This window comes from Dendrobates tinctorius, unplaced genomic scaffold (assembly GCF_039654945.1).
Source record: "Dendrobates tinctorius isolate UK_male_01 unplaced genomic scaffold, ASM3965494v1 ptg000143l, whole genome shotgun sequence".
NCBI lineage: Eukaryota > Metazoa > Chordata > Amphibia > Anura > Dendrobatidae > Dendrobates > Dendrobates tinctorius.
In genome coordinates, this window is record NW_027361810.1 from 43,783,454 (window position 1) to 43,804,792 (window position 21,339).

General features: G+C 42.4%; 1 protein-coding gene across 1 annotated transcript in view; it reads right to left on the reverse strand.

Annotated features, from left to right (window-relative positions):
- SLC25A12 (solute carrier family 25 member 12) overlaps positions 1-21,339 on the reverse strand; it is a 182,115-nt gene that overhangs the window by 160,198 nt on the left and 578 nt on the right. Inside the window, exon 2 of the mRNA XM_073545875.1 lies at positions 18,029-18,076. Within this exon, the coding sequence (XP_073401976.1) occupies positions 18,029-18,076 (48 nt within the window). The remainder of the gene's footprint in view (positions 1-18,028; positions 18,077-21,339) is intronic.

Below are 21,339 nucleotides of genomic sequence, written 5' to 3' on the forward strand. Positions count from 1 at the left end.
GCATGGCCATCCGGCGCGATCCGGCGCAAATGCAAGTCAATGGGAGGGAAACCGGATCCGGCATTGCATTTCGCCGGATCCGGTTTCTGTCAAAAGCGCCGGATCGCGCCTTACGGCGAAAACCTGATGTGTGAAAGAGGCCTAAGACAGACACGAGTGTTATCCCACTGATACGTTTCAAACAAATAATTTTGCCCTTAGTCGTACCTGCGGGCAGCTGACATTTGCTTATGACATATTATATTCCCAACCAACCACAAACATATGATAAAATCTCACGATAGTATAAAATTAAAAACAAGACTGGGGACATCTAATTCAACAAATAAATTAACCATTTCATAGTCAAATGAACAGTGAGACAAGAGCATGCATATGTTGTTAATAGTGTGAGTTAGAAACCATGTACATATAATAATAATAAATGGATAATATCTACTTGTACCACAGGGGTAAAAATATAATAGTATTAGATTATAGCAGGATATCTTGTTTCTTATTGACACCACTGGGGGAAAGGGTTCTCAAGCGGAAAATCCAGTAGGTTTCCCTGCTAAATGGATTCCTCCTATGATCTCCTTCTCTTACAGGAGAAAGAACCTTCTCAATTCATTTCACAGAGTAGCAAAGGCTTCTTCCCTTATGTGCTTCCGTATAATGGTGCGATTCCACAGAAACAGTGCAGCTTTTTACCCTTATATCTGATGGAGGCCCAATGATATCGCATCGGGAGGGCAGTAATGTCACGATGGGGGCAGGCTTTGCAGCATTGAGAATCTCTCCCCCCAATGTGCTCACCCACCTATCCACTCTCTCTTTCCCCATGTGCTGACTTCTCCTGTCTGTGCTCTCTTTGACCTGTCTACCCCATGTGCTATCCCCCTTGTCTGCTGTCTCTCTCCTTCCTGTGCTGTGTTCTCTGTTATGATTGGGTCACCGAGGAGGAAAGCAAGACCAAGCTAAGCCACAGAAAACCAGAGTGGTTGGTAACTAAGCGGATTGCAGACCCCTGATCTTGTCCACACAACTAGCAGTAGCCGTGGAGCGTACCTACGATGATCCTAGACGCCTCGACACAGCCGGAGAACTAAATAAGCCTAAAGCAAGAAAGGAGAAATCTAAACTGCCCCAGAGCAGACCCCAAAGGAATAGATAGCCCCAAACATACAGTTGTGGCCAAAAGTATTGACACCCCTGCAATTCTGTCAGATAATACTCAGTTTCTTCCTGAAAATGATTGCAAACACAAATTCTTTGGTATTATTATCTTCATTTAATTTGTCTTAAATGAAAAAACACAAAAAGAATTGTCCTAAAGCCAAATTGGATATAATTCCACACCAAACATAAAAAAGAGGGTGGACAAAAGTATTGGCACTGTTCGAAAAATCATGTGATGCTTCTCTAATTTGTGTAATTAACAGCACCTGTAACTTACCTGTGGCACCAAACAGGTGTTGGCAATTACTAAATCACACTTGCAGCCAGTTGACATGGATTAAAGTTGACTCAACCTCTGTCCTGTGTCCTTGTGTGTACCACATTGAGCATGGAGAAAAGAAAGAAGACCAAAGAACTGTCTGAGGACTTGAGAAATCAAATTATGAGGAAGCATGAGCAATCTCAAGGCTACAAGTCCATCTCCAAAGACCTGAATGTTCCTGTGTCTACTGTGCGCAGTGTCATCAAGAAGTTTAAAGCCCATGGCACTGTGGCTAACCTCCCTAGATGTGGACGGAAAAGAAAAATTGACAAGAGATTTCAACACAAGATTGTGCGGATGTTGGATAAAGAACCTCGACTAACATCCAAACAAGTTCAAGCTGCCCTGCAGTCCGAGGGTACAACAGTGTCAACCCGTACTATCCGTCGGTGTCTGAATGAAAAGGGACTGTATGGTAGGAGACCCAGGAAGACCCCACTTCTTACCCCGAGACATAAAAAAGCCAGGCTGGAGTTTGCCAAAACTTACCTGAAAAAGCCTAAAACGTTTTGGAAGAATGTTCTCTGGTCAGCTGAGACAAAAGTAGAGCTTTTTGGGAAAAGGCATCAACATAGAGTTTACAGGAGAAAAAAAAGAGGCATTCAAAGAAAGAACACGGTCCCTACAGTCAAACATGGCGGAGGTTCCCTGATGTTTTGGGGTTGCTTTGCTGCCTGTGGCATTGGACTGCTTGACCGTGTGCATGGCATTATGAAGTCAGAAGACTACCAACAAATTTTGCAGCATAATGTAGGGCCCAGTGTGAGAAAGCTGGGTCTCCCTCAGAGGTCATGGGTCTTTTAGCAGGACAATGACCCAAAACACACTTCAAAAAGCACTAGAAAATGGTTTGAGAGAAAGCACTGGAGACTTCCAGACCTGAATCCCATAGAACACCTGTGGAGAGATCTAAAAATGGCAGTTTGGACAAGGCACCCTTCAAATATCAGGGACCTGAAGCAGTTTGCCAAAGAAGAATGGTCTAAAATTCCAGCAGAGCATTGTAAAAAACTCATTGATGGTTACCGGAAGCGGTTGGTCTCAGTTATTTTGGCTAAAGGTTGTTCAACCAAGTATTAGGCTGAGGGTGCCAATACATTTGTCTGGCCCATTTTTGGAGTTTTATGTGAAATGATCAATGTTTTGCTTTTTGCTTCATTCTTTGTGTTTTTTTCATTTAAGACAAATTATATGAAGATAATAATACCAAAGAATTTGTATTTGCAATCATTTTCAGGAAGAAACTGAGTATTATCTGACAGAATTGCAGGGGTGTCAATACTTTTAGCCACAACTGTATATTGTCGGTGAGACAAGATGAAAACACGAACGCAGGTAGGAAAATAGACTGAGCAAACGATGGTGCCCACACTGACTAGACAGGACAGGAAAGGAAAGACACTGTCTGCAATCACGCAAAAAACCCTGCAAAAAATGCCCAACACGTCTGATAGAAAAATACTGAAGTCACTAGACTTCGCCCACTATATCAGCACTCTGGTATATTCTGAAAGCAGAGCAAAGAGAGGCCAATCTAATAAGGGACAAAAACAAACTTGCACAAACAGTAACATAAGGATGGAAATTCAGCACAGCCCCAGCCGGGGCTGGCTGACCACACAAAACTGAAATAGACAAAACCAAAACAAATGTGAACAATAGCAAAAGAACACTTAGCTTGAGCATGCAGGGACTGAGCTGGAAACTAAGACCTCAGGAGGCAGGAAAAAAAAAATCACCAGCAGGGATAGAGGGAGTCGGCTGTCTTAAATCTAATCAGAAACTCCAGATGTCCAATTGTCCTCCTCATTATCAGGTGGCAGACCTCTGTTAATTAGATCAGCTCCATTACCTCCTGTAACCACCAGAGGGAGCCCGGAAAGAGAACTTGCGACCCCTCTGTCAATATAACCAGCTCCACTACCTTCACTAGTAACCAGAGGTAGGCCAGAAAGTGAATTCACAACAGTTCTTCCCTCATGTGCTGTCCCATTTGAGCTGTCTCCCCCCAGTGCTCTGTCTCGCTCACCCCTGTGTCTGACCGTGTACAGAACATACCACAGCTCCTGGGCAGGGGAGGAAGCAAAAGACAATACTGACATTACAGCAGGAGATGGCAGAGGATACAGGTGCTAACGGTGTTACAAGGTGGTACCGCGCACAAGGCTGCGTGAGTGTGAGGGAGTGTGAATGTGAGTGTGTGAATGTGGTGCGTATGGTGTATAGAGTGAGTGTATGTGTGTGTGGTGTAACGGTGTTCCGCTGGTGGTACCGCGCAATAGGTTGGTACCAGCAGCAGTTTCCATATTGAGACACCCATCACTTGCGTGTCCCAATATGGCGGTCAGTGACCTTCCTCCGCTTGGAATTCTGGGATACGGTGACATCTGGACAGAACAGGAAATGAAAATATTACAAGGCAATTACCGTATATAAATAGATATGTGCCTCCTGATCCTGATTTTCAACGGGCTCCTAGTATATTGCACACACGGAATTGTACATACAGAGCATGACACAAAATAAACTACAGAAGTAGAATTATAATTTATGGACTCCTGCAGGCTATATGATTCATATAACTCACGTACCGTGGCTTGAAAAAGTATTGTCTTTTCCTTGGCTTTTTACCTAGTTTGTTACATTACAACCCCTGTTTAAAGATTTTTGTAATCCAATTTGTGTGTGATACACCAGCACTAAATGATGGTCAAGGGAGAAAAATATAGAAAAAAAATTAAATGTATGGGATAAAATAACTAAAAATTGGCATGTGCATACTGTATGTATTCACCCCTTTTGTGATGAAGCCCCTAAAAGTTTCTGGTGCAAGCAATTACCTTCATAAGTCACACGCTTAGTGAAAGGACGTCCACCTGTGTGCAATCTAAGTGTCACATGTTGTCCATATATATGTACTTTACCTTTTCTGAAAAGCCACAGAAGATGTAACACCATTTACAAGTTGGACCACTAACCAAACAACACTGTGAAGACCAAGGGGATCTCCAAATAACACCATGATGACCAAAGATATATCCAAACAAGTCAGGGACAAAGTTGTTGAGAAGTTCAAGGCAGAGTTGGGTTATAAAAAATATTCCTATCTCTGATCATCTCCCGAAGCACCATCAAATCAATCATCAAATGGAAAGAACATGGTACCACAATAAACCTGCCAAGAGGGGGCCGCCCATCAAAACTCTCACCCCAGGCAAGAAGGGAATTAATCAGAGAGGCAGCACAGAGATCAAAGGTAACCCTGAAAGAGCTGTAGAGTTCCCAGGCAGAGACTGGAGTATCTGTCCATGCGACCACAATAAGCCGTACACTCCATATAGGTGGCCTATATGGAAGAGTGGACAGGAAAAAAGCCTTTACTTACACACAAAAAATTGTAAGGTTCGTTTTGAGTTTGCTAAAAGACATGTGGGAGACTCCCCAAATGTATGGAGGAAGGTGCTGTGGTCAGAAGAGACCAAAATTAAACTTTTTGTCCACAAAGGTAATTGGTATTTCTGGCGCCAAACTAACACAGCTCATTACCCCAAGAACATCATCCCCACAGTGGTACATGGTGGTGGCAGCTTCATACTGTGGCGATGTTTTTTGGCAGCAGGAACAGGGAAAATGGTCCAAGTCGCGGGGAAGATGGATGGTGTGAAATACAAGGATATTATTGAATAAAACCTATTTCAGTCTGTCCAAGATTTAAGATTGGGAGGAAGGTTCACCTTCCAACAAGACAATAACCCAAAGCACACTGCTAAAGCAATACTTGAGTGGTTCACCGAGAAACGTGGAAATATTTTTGGAGTGGCCTAGTCAAAGCCCAGATCTTAATCCAATTGAGAATCAGTGGTCAGACTTGAAGATTGCTGTTCACCAGAGGAAACCATCTGACGTGAAGGAGCTGGAACAGTTTTGCTCCCAGTGGCAAGATGAAGAAATCTCATAGAGACTCATCCAATATGACTTGCAGCTGTAATTGCCACAAAAGGAGTACTGACTTTAGGGGGGTGACTAGTTATGTACACTAAAGCTTAAACAATAAAAAGAAAACCGAACGATCACAGTTGTAGGCATGTTCTTTACATGAACTGATGAAAACCCTCAAAAAATAGTGAAATTCCAAGTTGTGAGGTAGCAAAACATAAAAACTGCAAGGGGGTATAATTTTGCTTGCCACTGTATGTACAAGTGATGTCTCAATTAATACCAAAGTTCATATGCTGCGTCGATAGACAGTTTTTTTTTTTTTTTATTTGTTTTTATTAAAGCAGTTTTGAAACATATAAAGCATCAAAAGAAAAAAAAAAGTAAAACATACATAACATTTAAAGAATATTGTTTCTCTAATGTTGCTTAATCCCCCACATCTCAATTTCTCCGATTTATAAAACATTTGTCAACAAAACTAGCAATATAATTAGATGATCCGTCCAATCCAATAAAGGGATGTCAAGGATTATCGCCTTCTTGTAGAATATCTTTAAGATGAGGACCGTGTTGGAGGTAGGGTAATCTCTGCTACTAATCAGCAGAATATTTGTCTAGACTGATCGTGCGGAAAACACCTCCACAATTTGTCCTTCATATGGTTATTATTTCACAGGGGGCATCCAGTGCTACAATACCCTAATGTGGAACAAAAACTTTTTTTTTTTAGATTAGTTTGCACATTGCTTGGTGATATGGTGTTGAAAGATTCCCCGGTTTCAAAGAAATCTCTAACTCTCTGCTCCATGTTTAAAGAGGCTTCGACCCAATCCATTTTTAATAAATATTTTTTTCAGAAATAATTTAAAAGGTGGTGGATGTTCCTGTAACCAAGTTTGTAACGATGGACACAGCTTACACGCTACTCTGTAACAAGGAAATTGAAGAATGACTAAACTTTTTTTAATCTACGATAATTATTCTCCAGGTATTGCAAAGTTCTTAATTTTTGTAATGCACTTCATTAACTATTTTTCTTTCTTCTCTCCCAAACACAATACTGCAATGCTGGTTCAATTCCTAGTTCATGCTCCTTTAGAAGCTTATTTTAACTGCTGTTCAGCAATATGCTTGCACTATACTCAAACAGTCTGCGTATGGGTCTTCCCCTGTCTGAGCCTCTCTGCTCCAAACTCTGTACACAGACTGAATACAGAGCAGGGATCTTTGCTGGGCATCAATTAAAAGCAGTTTCTAAAGGAACATCAACTGGGCATTGATACAGCACTTTAGCATAGTGTTTGGCTCAGTCATTTTGAGTTAACAGACTCCATTTAAAAGGGTTGTCCACTACTCGGACAAACCATTCTCAATCTGAATGTTTGGCCTTGTTAAATTAAAAGCACCTATACTAATCTCCGGTGCCGACGTCATTCCAGCGGTGTTGGCACTCGTGCTCCCAAGGCTCACGTGAGGTTTTTACATCATGCGACTCCCTCACCAATCGGCACCGGCATCACTGGCCTCACCTTCAGATGTATTGAAAATTAACAGGAACTCAAGGATGCAGTTGCTCTCTGACTTCCCTTAATGTTCGACTTGTCCGAAGACGGGAACAGTGACGCCAGCACTGATATGGCGCAAGACTGACGTAACATAACAATGTGATAAGAGCCAACACCACTGGGACAGTGCTGACATCGCAGGGGAGTATAGATGTTTATTTTAACGGAGGAAACATTTAGATTGAGAACAGGTTGTCCGAGTAGTGGATAACCCCTCTACATTTTTTTCTGGAACAAACAATGTTTGATTGGTATGGGTTTTACCTAAAGCAAATAGACTTACAGTAATATATATATATATATATATATATATATATATATATATATATATATATATATATATATATACACACACACACACTGTATATACACACACACACTCACTGGCCACTTTATTAGGTACACCTGTCCAACTGTGTGTTAAGACTTAATTTCTAATCAGCCAATCACATGGCGGCAACTCAGTGCATTTAGGCATGTAGACATGGTCAAGACAATCTCCTGCAGTTCAAACCGAGCATCAGTATGGGGAAGAAAGGTGATTTGAGTGCCTTTGAACGTGGCATGATTGTTGGTGCCAGAAGGGCTGGTCTGAGAATTTCAGAAACTGCTGATCTACTGGGATTTTCACGCACAACCATCTCTAGGGTTTACAGAGAATGGTCCGAAAAAGAAAAAAAATCCAGTGAGCGGCAGTTCTGTGGCCGGAAATGCCATGTTGATGCCAGAGGTCAGAGGAGAATGGGCAGACTGGTTCGAGCTGATAGAAAGGCAACAGTGACTCAAATTGCCACCCGTTACAACCAAGGTAGGCAGAAGAGCATCTCTGAACGCACAGTGCGTCGAACTTTGAGGCAGATGGGCTACAGCAGCAGAAGACCACACCGGGTACCACTCCTCTCAGCTAAGAACAGGAAACTGAGGCTACAATTTGCACAAGCTCATCGAAATTGGACAGTAGAAGATTGGAAAAACGTTGCCTGGTCTGATGAGTCTCGATTTCTGCTGCGACATTCGGATGGTAGGGTCAGAATTTGGCGTAAACAACATGAAAGCATGGATCCATCCTGCCTTGTATCAACGGTTCAGGCTGGTGGTGGTGGTGTCATGGTGTGGGGAATTTTTTCTGGGCACTCTTTGGGCCCCTTGGTACCAATTGAGCATCGTTGCAACGCCACAGCCTACCTGAGTATTGTTGCTGACCATGTCCATCCCTTTATGACCACAATGTACCCAACATCTGATGGCTACTTTCAGCAGGATAATGCGCCATGTCATAAAGCTCGAATCATCTCAGATTGGTTTCTTGAACATGACAATGAGTTTACTGTACTCAAATGGCCTCCTCAGTCACCAGATCTCAATCCAATAGAGCATCTTTGGGATGTGGTGGAACGGGAGATTCGCATCAGGGATGTGCAGCCGACAAATCTGCGCCAACTGTGTGATGCCATCATGTCAATATGGTCCAAAATCTCTGAGGAATGCTTACAGCACCTTGTTGAATCTCTGCCACGAAGAATTGAGGCAGTTCTGAAGGCAAAAGGAGGTCCAACCCCTTACTAGCATGGTGTACCTAATAAAGTGGCCAGTGAGTGTATATATATATATATATATATATATATATATATATATCTCAATCATGTACAAGATACAGAGAATTTTTAACGAGGTGAGTTATTATTAAAGATTATACCCTTTTTAATACTATTAAAAGAAGGAAATAAAACTTGGTAATTCCTATGCAACAAGTACTTATACATATATCTATGCGGTGACCAAATAATATCTAGTTAACACATCACAAAGAAAACAAGATCAGGCAGGGGGGTGTCTTAATATTTTCCCTCAACGATACACCCTAAAGATAAGTCCTGCCTGACCACAGAAGATGGCACCCTAGATAAAGCACGCAAGTTATGGCGCCCCCCGCTCATCGACGTCTGGACCAGAGGTGTCAGCGCAGCAGATAAGGTGGGGGCACACCGGACACAGAGAGCTAAGAGACTGGAGACCGCAGGCAAATACGGTGGAGTGCGGGAGACGGCAGCCAGGCGTAGAACATCAGGAAACCGCAGACAAGTGGAGTTCAGGAAGCCACAAGCAGTCAAGAGGACGTCAGGAAACTGCAGGCAGGCAGGCAGGCAGGAGGACGTCAGGAAACCGCAGGCAGGCAGGCAGGAGGACGTCAGGAAACCGCAGGCAGGCAGGAGGACGTCAGGAAACCGCAGGCAGGCAGGCAGGCAGGCAGGAGGACGTCAGGAAACCGCAGGCAGACAGGCAGGAGGACGTCAGGAAACCGCAGGCAGAGTGCATGAGGAGGTGTGCAACAAGCCAAGATCCAGCAATACAGAAGTTTCAGTGAGCCTTACATAGGCCTGGGCGGATGCTCACATGAGATCACACCAGGCCATCAGCAAAGCCTGACGTGAAGAAGAGGATAGCCTAACGGAACAGGGAGAGGGAAGCAAGGCACGTATCCGGAACAGGTGCAGAACATTTATTTAGGCAAGTCTACACAAATGGACAACATGGACTTAAAGTCAGTAGCAAGCTTGTTATAACAATGTTGTCCAGTTGTATATTCTTACCTAATTAAAGAAGATTACGAGTTTTTGGAGCTGGATTTCCTTTCTTCGCTATTAGCCTATACATAAAGGTGTTAAGGGGAGAATATTTGGCATATGAATATATAAAAGAATCAAAATTATACCACTATATGGACGCTTTGCTGAATATTAGAATCATGTAGGTTTGTATCCAGTGTCATCCCAGATTTCACCTATTTGAGAGGTATATTCATACAGAACCATACAGATTATCGACGCAAACAGACATTGATTTAAAAAATATATATATATATTTCAGGGTCATGGACAAAACATACTGATTTTATTAAAAACACTTTGGTAGAAATATTGTACTATTCTCTTTCTGCTCTGACTTTTCTGAAGGAATGAAGCTAAAATATAAACATTGCACTGAATAACAGGATACATTACCAAACCACTAACCAGGTGACAGTCATTTATATAGCTCTAGCATCGATGTCTAATGGTGGAAAATATTAAAAAAAATTCTATTGATTTATGAAATAAATTTAAAGCAATGTAACATGTGAAAATAAGAAACTATCCAATGTATCTCTCTATAATCTATAATAAAGAAACCACCAATGTAAGATAATGCCCATCATGGGCTGCAGAATAGAGAGAGTTACGACATTTAAATGACATTTAAAGACCATTCACTGAAATGTCACAGACATGGCTGCCCCCAAACCCACAACCAACAGGTCACACGACAACACTTGTATCTATTATTAAGAGTCGATTCTGCACAATTTCTACAGTCATGTTCCTATTTTGCTTCTATGGAAGTCATATATGATAATCCAAAATTGTAAGGCATTAACAGGGGACATAACTGTAGTGGATGCAGGGGTTGAAGTCGTATTTTGACTCGAGCCATGGGGAGCTCAAAAGTGCCCATAAGAGAAGACCACTACTACTAAAGAAAACCTAATAGTAGGATTTAGATCTGAAAGGTGTTAGAAGTGTTGCATCAGCCTCCTAATGATGATTGTAATCAAGTCTTTATTAAATATGTTTAAGTATTTGCTGAAAATCTGAAGTTTAAAAGCGTTACCCAGGACATTTTTTTTTTTTACAATGCGCCCAAGCACTAACAGGCAGGGGGTTGCTACCTACCAGCCCGTAGATCCCGATGTCAATCTCTGCCGGCACAGACCACTACTGCCGGCGATTCAGTGCCTTCCGCTGGCGTGACGTCGAGAAGCAACTTTTATACGGCTCTGTTGACTGGATGGAACTGCAGACATTAAGTTGATTGACAGCCAGCTCCCCGCTGCCTAACTGCGGGAAACCCACTGTCAAATCAGCATGACGCCAGCAGTCCTACTCCGTCGACAGACCAGCACGGAAGAAGAGCCTTTCTGTTGACATGGAGCAGATGAATCGCCGGCAGGAGCTTAGTGCCGTCGCCAGGTACAACAGGTAGATAGACACCTACAAAGAACAAGGGGTATAAACAGCCAAAGAAAAATAAAAATCTTTACTGAAGAAATACAAACATAGTAAAAAAATACATAAAAAGAGGATATCAGACAGATGACTAAAGATGTACAGGGTGCCCAAATGCCAAAGTCACAACAGTTACTCAGGCAAAAACAGCCAGACAAATTGAATTGGCAAAATGAATATTATGAAATGAATATAATGGTAAACCTGCCAGGGAACATGCCAAGTGGCAAACTCCAGGGGGAAATCCAGCAGAAACAAATTCATATTAATAAGCAGGAGGATTCAAGCACTCATTACAATAAATAGTGGAATAAATTCCTACAGTTATTACACTAGATCCATACTGTATATTAGTATAAACAAGGGCTCAATGAGACATAGAAAGGATAGGAAAATGCTAAACAGAAATAAAGCCAAAGTGTAGTATGAAATTACTACACTAGAGCATCCTTATGTAGATATAACTAACTGGTCAGTGAAACATAAGAAGGACAGAAGAAATCCTAAGTAGGAGTATACCAACAGGGGATAAGAATTGCCCGATATAGTAGTTGCAAAATGCATAGCTTAATCAAAAGGGGCAAGACCTGTGTGATAATCAGTCTACAAGAACAACCCTGGCGTACGTTTCGCGTGCAGCGTATTCAGAGTAAAAGAATAATCCTGATGGCAGACTCTTTTTAAAAAAGAACCCCGTTCCAAATGTTCCACTAAAGCTTGAGAAAGGTCTCCTTGTATCGAGATGAAAAGTTGCCACACAGGCCAACCAAATAGAATCCATATTTTTTGCACCCCCATCTATCCATTCTCTCTATCGACTTTCTAATTCTAATCAACATATTATCTATTTAATATCTAAGTATATATATTACCAAATTTCACAATACAAACTGCTAAAGTGTAATGTTAATGCTTCCCTCTCCATGGAACGCATTTTCCGGCGACGTACTTTGTGCGCGAGTGCTCCTGTGCTCTTAGAGGCGCATCACACGCACATAGTGAAATGCCCCCAACCATAGCTGGGAGGCATCTGAGTATAAAAGGCTCCCTCCCCATTAGAGAGGTGCCTGAGCAACACCTATAGTTTCCTAGTAGTTGGTGGTGTGCAACTGTATGTTACCAGGTCGTCCCATGTCCTAGTATCCTGAATTTAGTACCTGAACCTTAGTCCTTGTGCAGCCATGTCCTGAACCCAAACCCCTGGTCCTTGTGCGGCCAGTGCCAGAACCTGGTCCTTGTGGGGCCAGTGCCTGAACCTTCTCCCCTGATCTGTATGTGGCCAAGCCTGAACCTGCCACCCTGGTCCGTGTGTGACTAGTGCCTGAATCAGTTTCCCGAGACCTGTGTGTCTGAATATCTACTTTGTGTATAGCAGTCTCTGAATTCAGCCCTGTCTGTGTGACTCTGTGTCAGTATACTATACAACATTCATCAAAGACAATGCTGAATCCTTTTTGAAAGTTTCCCTGAAGAATATTAAAATAAGCATTTTATATGCTGTGTGTATTTTTTTTTTATTAAAGGATTATACAGCCATTCTGTTGTGGATTTTCACAGTAAGTACCCCAGCCTTATCAGATCTAACATCTATTTAAAGAACCACCTGTCACCAGATTTGACTGATATGAGATATGGCCACCACCTTTCAGGACTGATATTTGATCTGCCCCCAAATGATCTGAACAATAAGAAAAAGACCTTTTATTATGCTCACCTGCGGGGCGGTCTGTTCCGAGGGGTGTCGCTCCTCTTGGCCAACCTTCTTCTTGCAATGCCATCCTACTTCTTGCTTTGTGTGGATGACGCATTACTACGTGTCACGAGGGTGTCACGTTCCCCTAGAAGACCTGGAGTTAGACGGTCACGTCGGGTAATGAATCGCAGGTCTTCTTTAGAGATGGTGTGATTTGTGTCTCACATTAAATGGATTTAGTTTCCTCTGGTGCTGAAGAGGGTAATTACCTTTTCTATGCTGGTCAGAAACATGCAGCTCCATTTTAGCAGCTTCTGATCTGGTCATTACTTCTTCCTATAAAATTGGTCAGACCTCCTTGTGCCTTCCGGTGAAAGATTTGTATTCCTGTGCTATGTGCTAAAGCTAAGTCGTTGGAGTAGAGTTGCTGTAGTAGTGTTCTGTGGTTTGCTGTAGTACGTGTGTGTTTATCTCCTGGTTCCTGTTCCCATTTAGTTTATTCCTCCCTGTCCCTATCCTCCTCCCTATTGTTCATTAGTGCTTTTGTGTGATAGAGGTTATCTGTTATACCTATTTTGCCTTTGTTTCTTGTTTACCTTACAATTCAGTTTGAGGCTCCCTTTCCTTACTGAAGACCGTCACAGCGTGACACCACCTTATCCACACAGTCTCCCCGTCATCACTCTCCTGATGAGAGCAGAGGAAAGTACTACAGTGTGCAGGCACTTGGAAAGGTCAAAGAGCCCCGGCGCATGCGCACTGCAGTACTTTACTCTTTCCTAGTCAGGTCAGTGACGTACGCCTGCGCAAAAGCGCAATGCAGGGGAGACTGTGTGGATGATGTAAGGATGCGCCATCCACACGAAGCAAGAAAGAGGGCGGTATCGTAACAAGAAGGGAGGCACCGGACCAAGAAGGGCGACACCCCTCAGACCAGACCGCCCTGAATAAAAAAGTTATTTTTCTTGTCTTGCAGGTCGGTTGGGGGCAGATATACAGCATTATAGAATGCTTGTATTAGGCCTGAACGGTGATGGCGGTATCTCATATCGGTCAAACCTGGTGACCGGTTTGCAATAATATTGTATGCAGCTTATACTGTAAAATCTGGTGACAGATCTTCTTTAATCTATCCATCACCTATTTCATATAAAAGCAGATGCCCTGTCAATTTATTCAATGTCATCTTCAAAGAAAATCGAAAAGACTAAAAGAGAACGTCTTCTGCCAAGAAAAATTGGACGTGTCACAAATAGAACAATGTGTGATACAATAAAGAGATAACGTAACACGCTCGCAAGGAATTAGTCTATAATCCTTAGAAGCTTTATAGTACATAAATCAGTTATTTCCGTTCATTTCGGACGCTGATCTGTCCATCGACCATTCATACAAGCCTGGCTGATTTCCAATGAAGCTTTATAACGATACAACATTCAGTCGACCTTCTTTAGGAGGAGATAGAACTATTGGGAGGGAATCAGGTTGCAAAAGACCTCCTAGCTATGTGGGCCAGCGCCACGCTGTACTATGCAAGTGGTGAAACCGGTTAATAACATGTTACTGCATGAGAGAGTGTTAATAAACCGAGGTGACTGATGCAATGGAAAAGACTGGAATTTAATAACGGAATAAAACAGACACCATTAGAGTTCATTCAAGATCTAGAAATATAAAATCTGTGCCACATTTACAAATAAACCTTTGGGAGGATTAGTATTTTATGCACATATGTGGGCATCACCCTACAAGATTACCACTTGTGGACACAGACAGAAGAAGGTCACCGGGCAAGAACAATATATGGGCCCTTTGCAGGTCAATATCGCATCATAATGCTCAATTTTACCTGCCTTGGAGGTGGTAGTGGCCCCCTTACCTCTCGGCCCCTGTGAGGATGCACTGGTTGAACCAATGATATGTCCGCCTGGTGCTTACTAGTTATAAGTCCTACTTGGAGGATACACTAGCTATATATAGGGCACGTCAGGGCCAGCCGACAGGGTGCAATTTGCTCTAAGTTAGGGTGCTTATCTCTGCGGCAAGGCTGGGTGTCGTACAAGTTTGAACTAAAGCCAGCTTTTAGTTATGTACAGTATAGTGATTTATATAGGTCTCTTAATCCTTGAATTATAGGGGCCCTATAATATTGATAACCCATCCCTTTTGTCTTAATAATCTTTTACCCACAATAATACATATAATATACGGGGTGGGCCATTTATATGGATACACCTAAATAAAATGGGAATTGTTGGTGAAATTAACTTCCTGTTTGTGGCACATCGGTATATGGGAGGGGGAAAACTTTTTAAGATGGGTGGTGACCATGGTGGCCATTTTGAAGTCAGCCATTTTGGACCCCACTTTATTTTTTCCAATGGGAAGAGGGTCATGTGACAAATCAAACTTATTGAGAATTTCACAAGAATAACAATGGTGTGCTTGGTTTTAAACGTACTTTTATTCTTTCATGAGTTATTTACAAGTTTCTCTTTGCTTACAGCCATTGACATGTCACAGAGGTTAACACGTGAGGAGCGGATAGAAATTGTGTTGATGTCTGGTGAACGCAGTACCCGGGTCATTGCAACAGATTTCAATGCAAGACACCCTAGTGACCCTACGCAAGAAAACTGTCACCATTCCCATTTTATTTAGGTGTATCCATATAAATGGCCCACCCAAAAAAGTTTGCCTCATCACTGAACATAATGTTCTGCGTAAACTGAGGGTCCTGTTCCAATATTTGTTTTGCCCATTCTGTAAATTCTGGGTCATCCTCGTTGAGATGCTGCAGCAGCTGGATTTTGTAAGGGTGCCATTTGTGAGTAGCTAATATCCGCCAAAGGGATGTTCGACGGATGGCAGATTGGCGCGCTGAATTTGCAGAATGGGCAAAATAAAAATTGGAACCGGACCCTCAGTTTACACAGAACATGATGTTCAGTGATGAGGCAAACTTTTTTGTTTGCCCCTTTCCTGATTTCCTATTCTTTAGCACGTTTGTCACACTTAAATGCTTCAGATCAACAAACAAATTTAAATATTAAATATTAGGCAAAAGATACCAGAAGTATATAAAGAAAAAAAATCAAATAAAAAGAAGAAAAGGGGTTTAATAATACATCAAAAGAAACGCCAATTATAAACAAACTTACTATATTAAACACATGGTAAGCATGATATAGTCATCATCCATAGCTTTTGTTATAGAAGGTACATTGCACTACCTAATGGAAATAATAAGAATATAGCAAACAATCAGAGGTTTCCATACAAAACTACAAATCAAAACAGCCTCAACAAATATTTTCTTCATGTTGATTCTAGGCTTTTATATATTAAAACTGAAAAGCAAAATTATCAAATCAGAGCTGATATTCGATAGGCTGCTGTGGACAATGATGTCACTTTTCCTCCAAGACATATTTAATACATAGCAGATTATGTATTGTGGTACAGTAGGTATGCAGAAGTAAGGAGGTTTTCTTAAAGCTGATATCAAGTAATGTTGTAAATGTTATATGGGAATGTGAAAGGTGTGACTCCTAAAATCTCCAATATAAGTACTTTACTTTGATTACAATGGTGAGAACTCTAGATATCAGAGTTGGGCAAAGTGCAGCCCATGAACCACATCCGGCCGTCTGGCTGCGCCACTCCGGTCCAAGGACTAAGAATGCCAAAGGGCTGAAAACAGTGGCCCACAGGCTGCATTATGTCCTCGTCCCCCACCTGATGTGACCGCGATTCACAACTTCAGCTGCTGGCTCTTTCTTCCACCAATAAGCGTTTGCTACTGAGACAACAAACGTGATGATGCCACTACATCGCATCTGCTGTGCAGAGCGTCAGTGCGCCAAACACATTAGAAGCACCAGGGGAACAGGAACGAGGTGAGCTGTTGTTTTTTTCAATATGTGCATGGGATGTGTGCATGTATATAGGAGAAATATAGGGGGGCTCATACTGTATTTAGGGAGTTATGTGAGTGCTCATGTATATAGAGAGTCTATGTGAGGGCTCATGTACATAGAGAGGCTATGTGGAGGCTCATGCTGTATATAGAGAAGCTATGTGGGGCCTCATCTATATAGGAGAACTATGTGGGGGCTCATTTTGTATATAGAGAAGTTATGTGGGGTCTCATGTTTTATATAGAACTATGTGGGGGCTCATGTTGGATATAGAGAAGCTATTTGATGGCTCGTGTTATATATAGCGAGGCTATGTGGGGTCTCATGTTATATAGAGAAACTATGTTGGGGTCTCATGATGTATATAGGAGAACTATGTGGGGGCTCATGTTGTATATAGAGAAGCTATTTGATGGCTCGTGTTATATATAGCGAAGATATGTGGGGGCTCATGTAGTATATAGAGAGGCTATGTGAGGACTCATTCTATATAGGGGCCTATGTGGGGGCTCATACTGTATATAGGGGCTATGAGGGAGTTTATATTGCATATAGAGAGGCTATGTGGTGGCTCACACTGTATATAGGGGTATATGTGGGGGCCCATACTGTATATAGAGAAACTATGTGGGGGCTCATAATATATACAGGGGGCTATGTGGGAGTTCATGTTGTACATAGAGAGACTATGTGGGGGCTCATACTGTATATAGGGGCTATGTGAGGGCTTGGAAAAATTAATTGCCCACCCATGCTCTACATGCACTCACTAAACTCTCCAATGAAAATGGAGATTGCATTATTCCTGGTGTTAGTGGGTTTCAGGCATCCGTGAATCGGACAACTTATGAAATCTCTGACATCTTCTATTTGTGTACTTAAAAAAAAAAAAAAAAAGAAAAAAAAAGCTATAATTGCAAAGAGCAAGTCAAAAAGACAAATCAAAATGCACTGTCCTCCAGAGGGAGGTCACCTTGCGATACAATATAGAACTAATTACTAATAAAGTTATTTTACTAGACACAGACTCTAATATCAGGGGCCATATATCAATAGATACCCAAGGGATTTTTATACAGTACATATGTTTTTGCCACAAACAGACTAAGCCTAATGTGAACACTGCCTTATTGTCCCAGCACCATGGCCAGCACTGGAATCGGATAGAACCATCGATCTCTCATACACAACTCATATATAACTCAGAAAATACAACGACTTTCTAACGTAGTCTCACTTATCTGTCAATATCTTCATACTTATGTTTTAATTAAACCGATATTGCATAAGCTTTAGAGGATATCACCCAAATATTTACCCATAATAACAAAGTGATTGCTATAAACATCATTAATTATAATGAAAATATTGCGCCATCACCTTACCTTAAGAAAGATGGTCTTCAACTCATTGGGATCAGCTCTTTTGGTAAACTGCAATGAACATAAATAAACAAGTTATTTTTTTGGGGGGTACTCCTTTAAAAACCCTTTATTAGATCCGCCAGACTGAGAGTATGGCTAAAGATGAAGAGAAAATGGTTTACAGACTAATAAATGGTCATTCCATGGGTTTAGATCAGAAGAGACACCACCGGACACCATAACAGGTACTCTATAGACCCCAATTTAGACAAAGAGGTCTGTTGAGTATGTTTGATGTGTGTCATGAATGGGGTCTGGCACTGCCGTTATGGTCATATTTGGGTTCTTACAATGAAACAAATACTAGTACAGAAGTGAGCAGAGCCTTATAAGAGTTTTCAGCTACTATTCAATTTCATAGGAGTTGCTCTGCAGGACCGGGGAGCAGCCACTACACAGCGGAGATGGTCCGCTCCATACACGGGTTATTGCTAACTGGTAGGGGTACCAGGTGTCGGACCCAGCGGATGTTGATGACATATCCTGAGAATAGGTCATCAGACCAACAGCCCATTAATCCCGTGTTGGACAGTAGTTGCAGACCCCCTTAAATGTCAGCGGGCAAGGAAAAAAAAAAAAAAATTCTCACCAAGAATCTTTATCAAAAGATGACAGATTTCCATTGGTCGGTGACGCTTTAGAATAAAGACAGTAGGAATGGGACGCTCTTTATATGACAGTTTCTCTTTTTGGGGTAGGTCCACACTGTGGATTTTCCCCATTTGCTTTGCGAATCACAATGAACCTCCAAAGCCTAAAAATCATGGAAAATCCTCAGCATGTGGATGAGATTTTATAAGACCACATTGGTACTGTAATAAGAAAAATACAGAGCGAAAAGCTGCAGAACCTCTTACCTGTGTGAACTGGGTAATTGCACATAATGTGTATTTCATGCAAAATTCCAGTAGGGAAAACCCGCAGCAAAATATAGTTAGTACCAGATGAGATTTTAAAAATCTTTTGTAGATAGTGTATAAATTTTCCACACATAAATTGACCTGCGGTGCAGACTTAAAAGGCAACAGCATGTCGATTCTTTGGGCAGGATTCCGTGCGGAAACATTATAAATAGACTGCGGAGAATCCACATTAGATCCGCGGTGTGGAGGTGCTCTGAGGCCATGTTCACATGTAGCATAAATAATGTATATTTTTTTTCCCCCACAGGGTTTTTTGTGCAGAAAATCCGCTGCATTTAGCTGTCCAAGCAAAGCAGGTGACATGAAAACTCAGGCCCACTGTGTGTTTAAAGACGCTGCTGCTTAACTGTGGATTTTTTTCTTCATGGGGGGGGGGGGGGGGGGTGGAAAAAAAACATGTAAAAAAAAAAAAGTCACATTTTTAATTGCAGAATGACAGCTTTTCTACACTAAACAAGCTCAATAAAAACCGCTGCTTCACATCTACATCAAGTAAATGAAAAGAAGCAAAAATCAGTTTTCCTGTCTTAAAAATGCAATAACCAGAGAAGAATGTTATTGTATATTTTGGCACGGAAACATGCAGATAAAGAGCAGCCAATAAAAAGTAGCATTTGCGCTGTGGGTGAATACAGACTAAGGCCAGCATCACACTGGTAAGAAACTCACACGAGTCTTGCATCTCAATGCCTTGCACTGCCGTCGGCACTCGGGAGCGGAGTGTGCGCCTGCATGTATTTTTATGCAGCTGAGCGCTCCGGTCCAAGTGATGGCGGCCCGGCACTGCCGTCGGCACTCGGGAGTGGAGTGTGCGCCTGCATGTATTTTTATGCAGCTGAGCGCTCCGGTCCAAGTGATGGCAGCCCGGCACTGCCGTCGGCACTCGGGAGTGGAGTGTGCGCCTGCATGTATTTTTATGCAGCTGAGCGCTCCGGTCCAAGTGATGGCGGCCCGGCACTGCCGCCGGCACTCGGGAGTGGAGTGTGCGCCTGCATGTATTTTTATGCAGCTGAGCGCTCCGGTCCAAGTGATGGCGGCCCGGCACTGCCGCCGGCACTCGGGAGTGGAGTGTGCGCCTGCATGTATTTTTATGCAGCTGAGCGCTCCGGTCCAAGTGATGTCGGCCCGGCACTGCCGTCGGCACTCGGGAGTGGAGTGTGCGCCTGCATGTATTTTTATGCAGCTGAGCGCTCCGGTCCAAGTGATGGCGGCCCGGCACTGCCGCCGGCACTCGGGAGTGGAGTGTGCGCCTGCATGTATTTTTATGCAGCTGAGCGCTCCGGTCCAAGTGATGGCGGCCCGCTACTGCCGCCGGCACTCGGGAGTGGAGTGTGCGCCTGCATGTATTTTTATGCAGCTGAGCGCTCCGGTCCAAGTGATGGCGGCCCGGCACTGCCGTCGGCACTCGGGAGTGGAGTGTGCGCCTGCATGTATTTTTATGCAGCTGAGCGCTCCGGTCCAAGTGATGGCGGCCCGGCACTGCCGCCGGCACTCGGGAGCGGAGTGTGCGCCTGCATGTATTTTTATGCAGCTGAGCGCTCCGGTCCAAGTGATGGCGGCAGTGCCGGGTATTGAGACGCGGGACTCGTGCGAGTTTCTTACAAGTGTGACCCCGGCCTAAAGGTGAAGTCCAATTGATTCAATTTTTCTCAACTGGGTTGTTTAAGGTGAGAAGGACAGACAGAACCTTCTACAACACAACCTGCAGCAAATATACTGCTCAAAAAAATAAAGGGAACACCAAGACACCTGTTTAAGGGATTCCTTTATTTTTTGGGGCATTTTATATAATGAGAGAACATACAGCAAGTCTATATTTCCAGGTGAGCCTTTGGATGAGCTTGTGATGTTGCAGATTTTCAGCACCCATTAAGTGAAACAGGTTACCTACATTTTTTTTTTTTTTAATTTGCAGTGTTAAAACTCCTGGTGAGAATTTAGCCTTCGGCTTCCAACAGAGTTCTTTTTATTGAACCCCTTTTTTTTCCACTTCTAAAGACAACCATGAATTTTGTGCAATTTTTTTTTTCTTTTAGACGGGTTTTATTTTATGTTTTTTTTTTTTTTTTTTTTGGACAAACAAGCCTATGACAAAAAAAAAAAAAAAAGAAAAATCACTATACCCAGTGTAATAAATATGCCTGTAGGAAAAAAATGGTGCAAAAAGTGTAAAAATAGAAAAAAGGAAAAGCGTAACACTGACTGCACAGGTTTGGTTTGTGCTGCATTTTCTAGTAATTTATTATAGAGTGCCTTTCAGATATAGGTCCTTCTCTCTTTTCAGGCGATGACCTGCTGTACATAATAACATTTCTGATACATTGTCTTAAAATAAAATTAAAAAAAAAA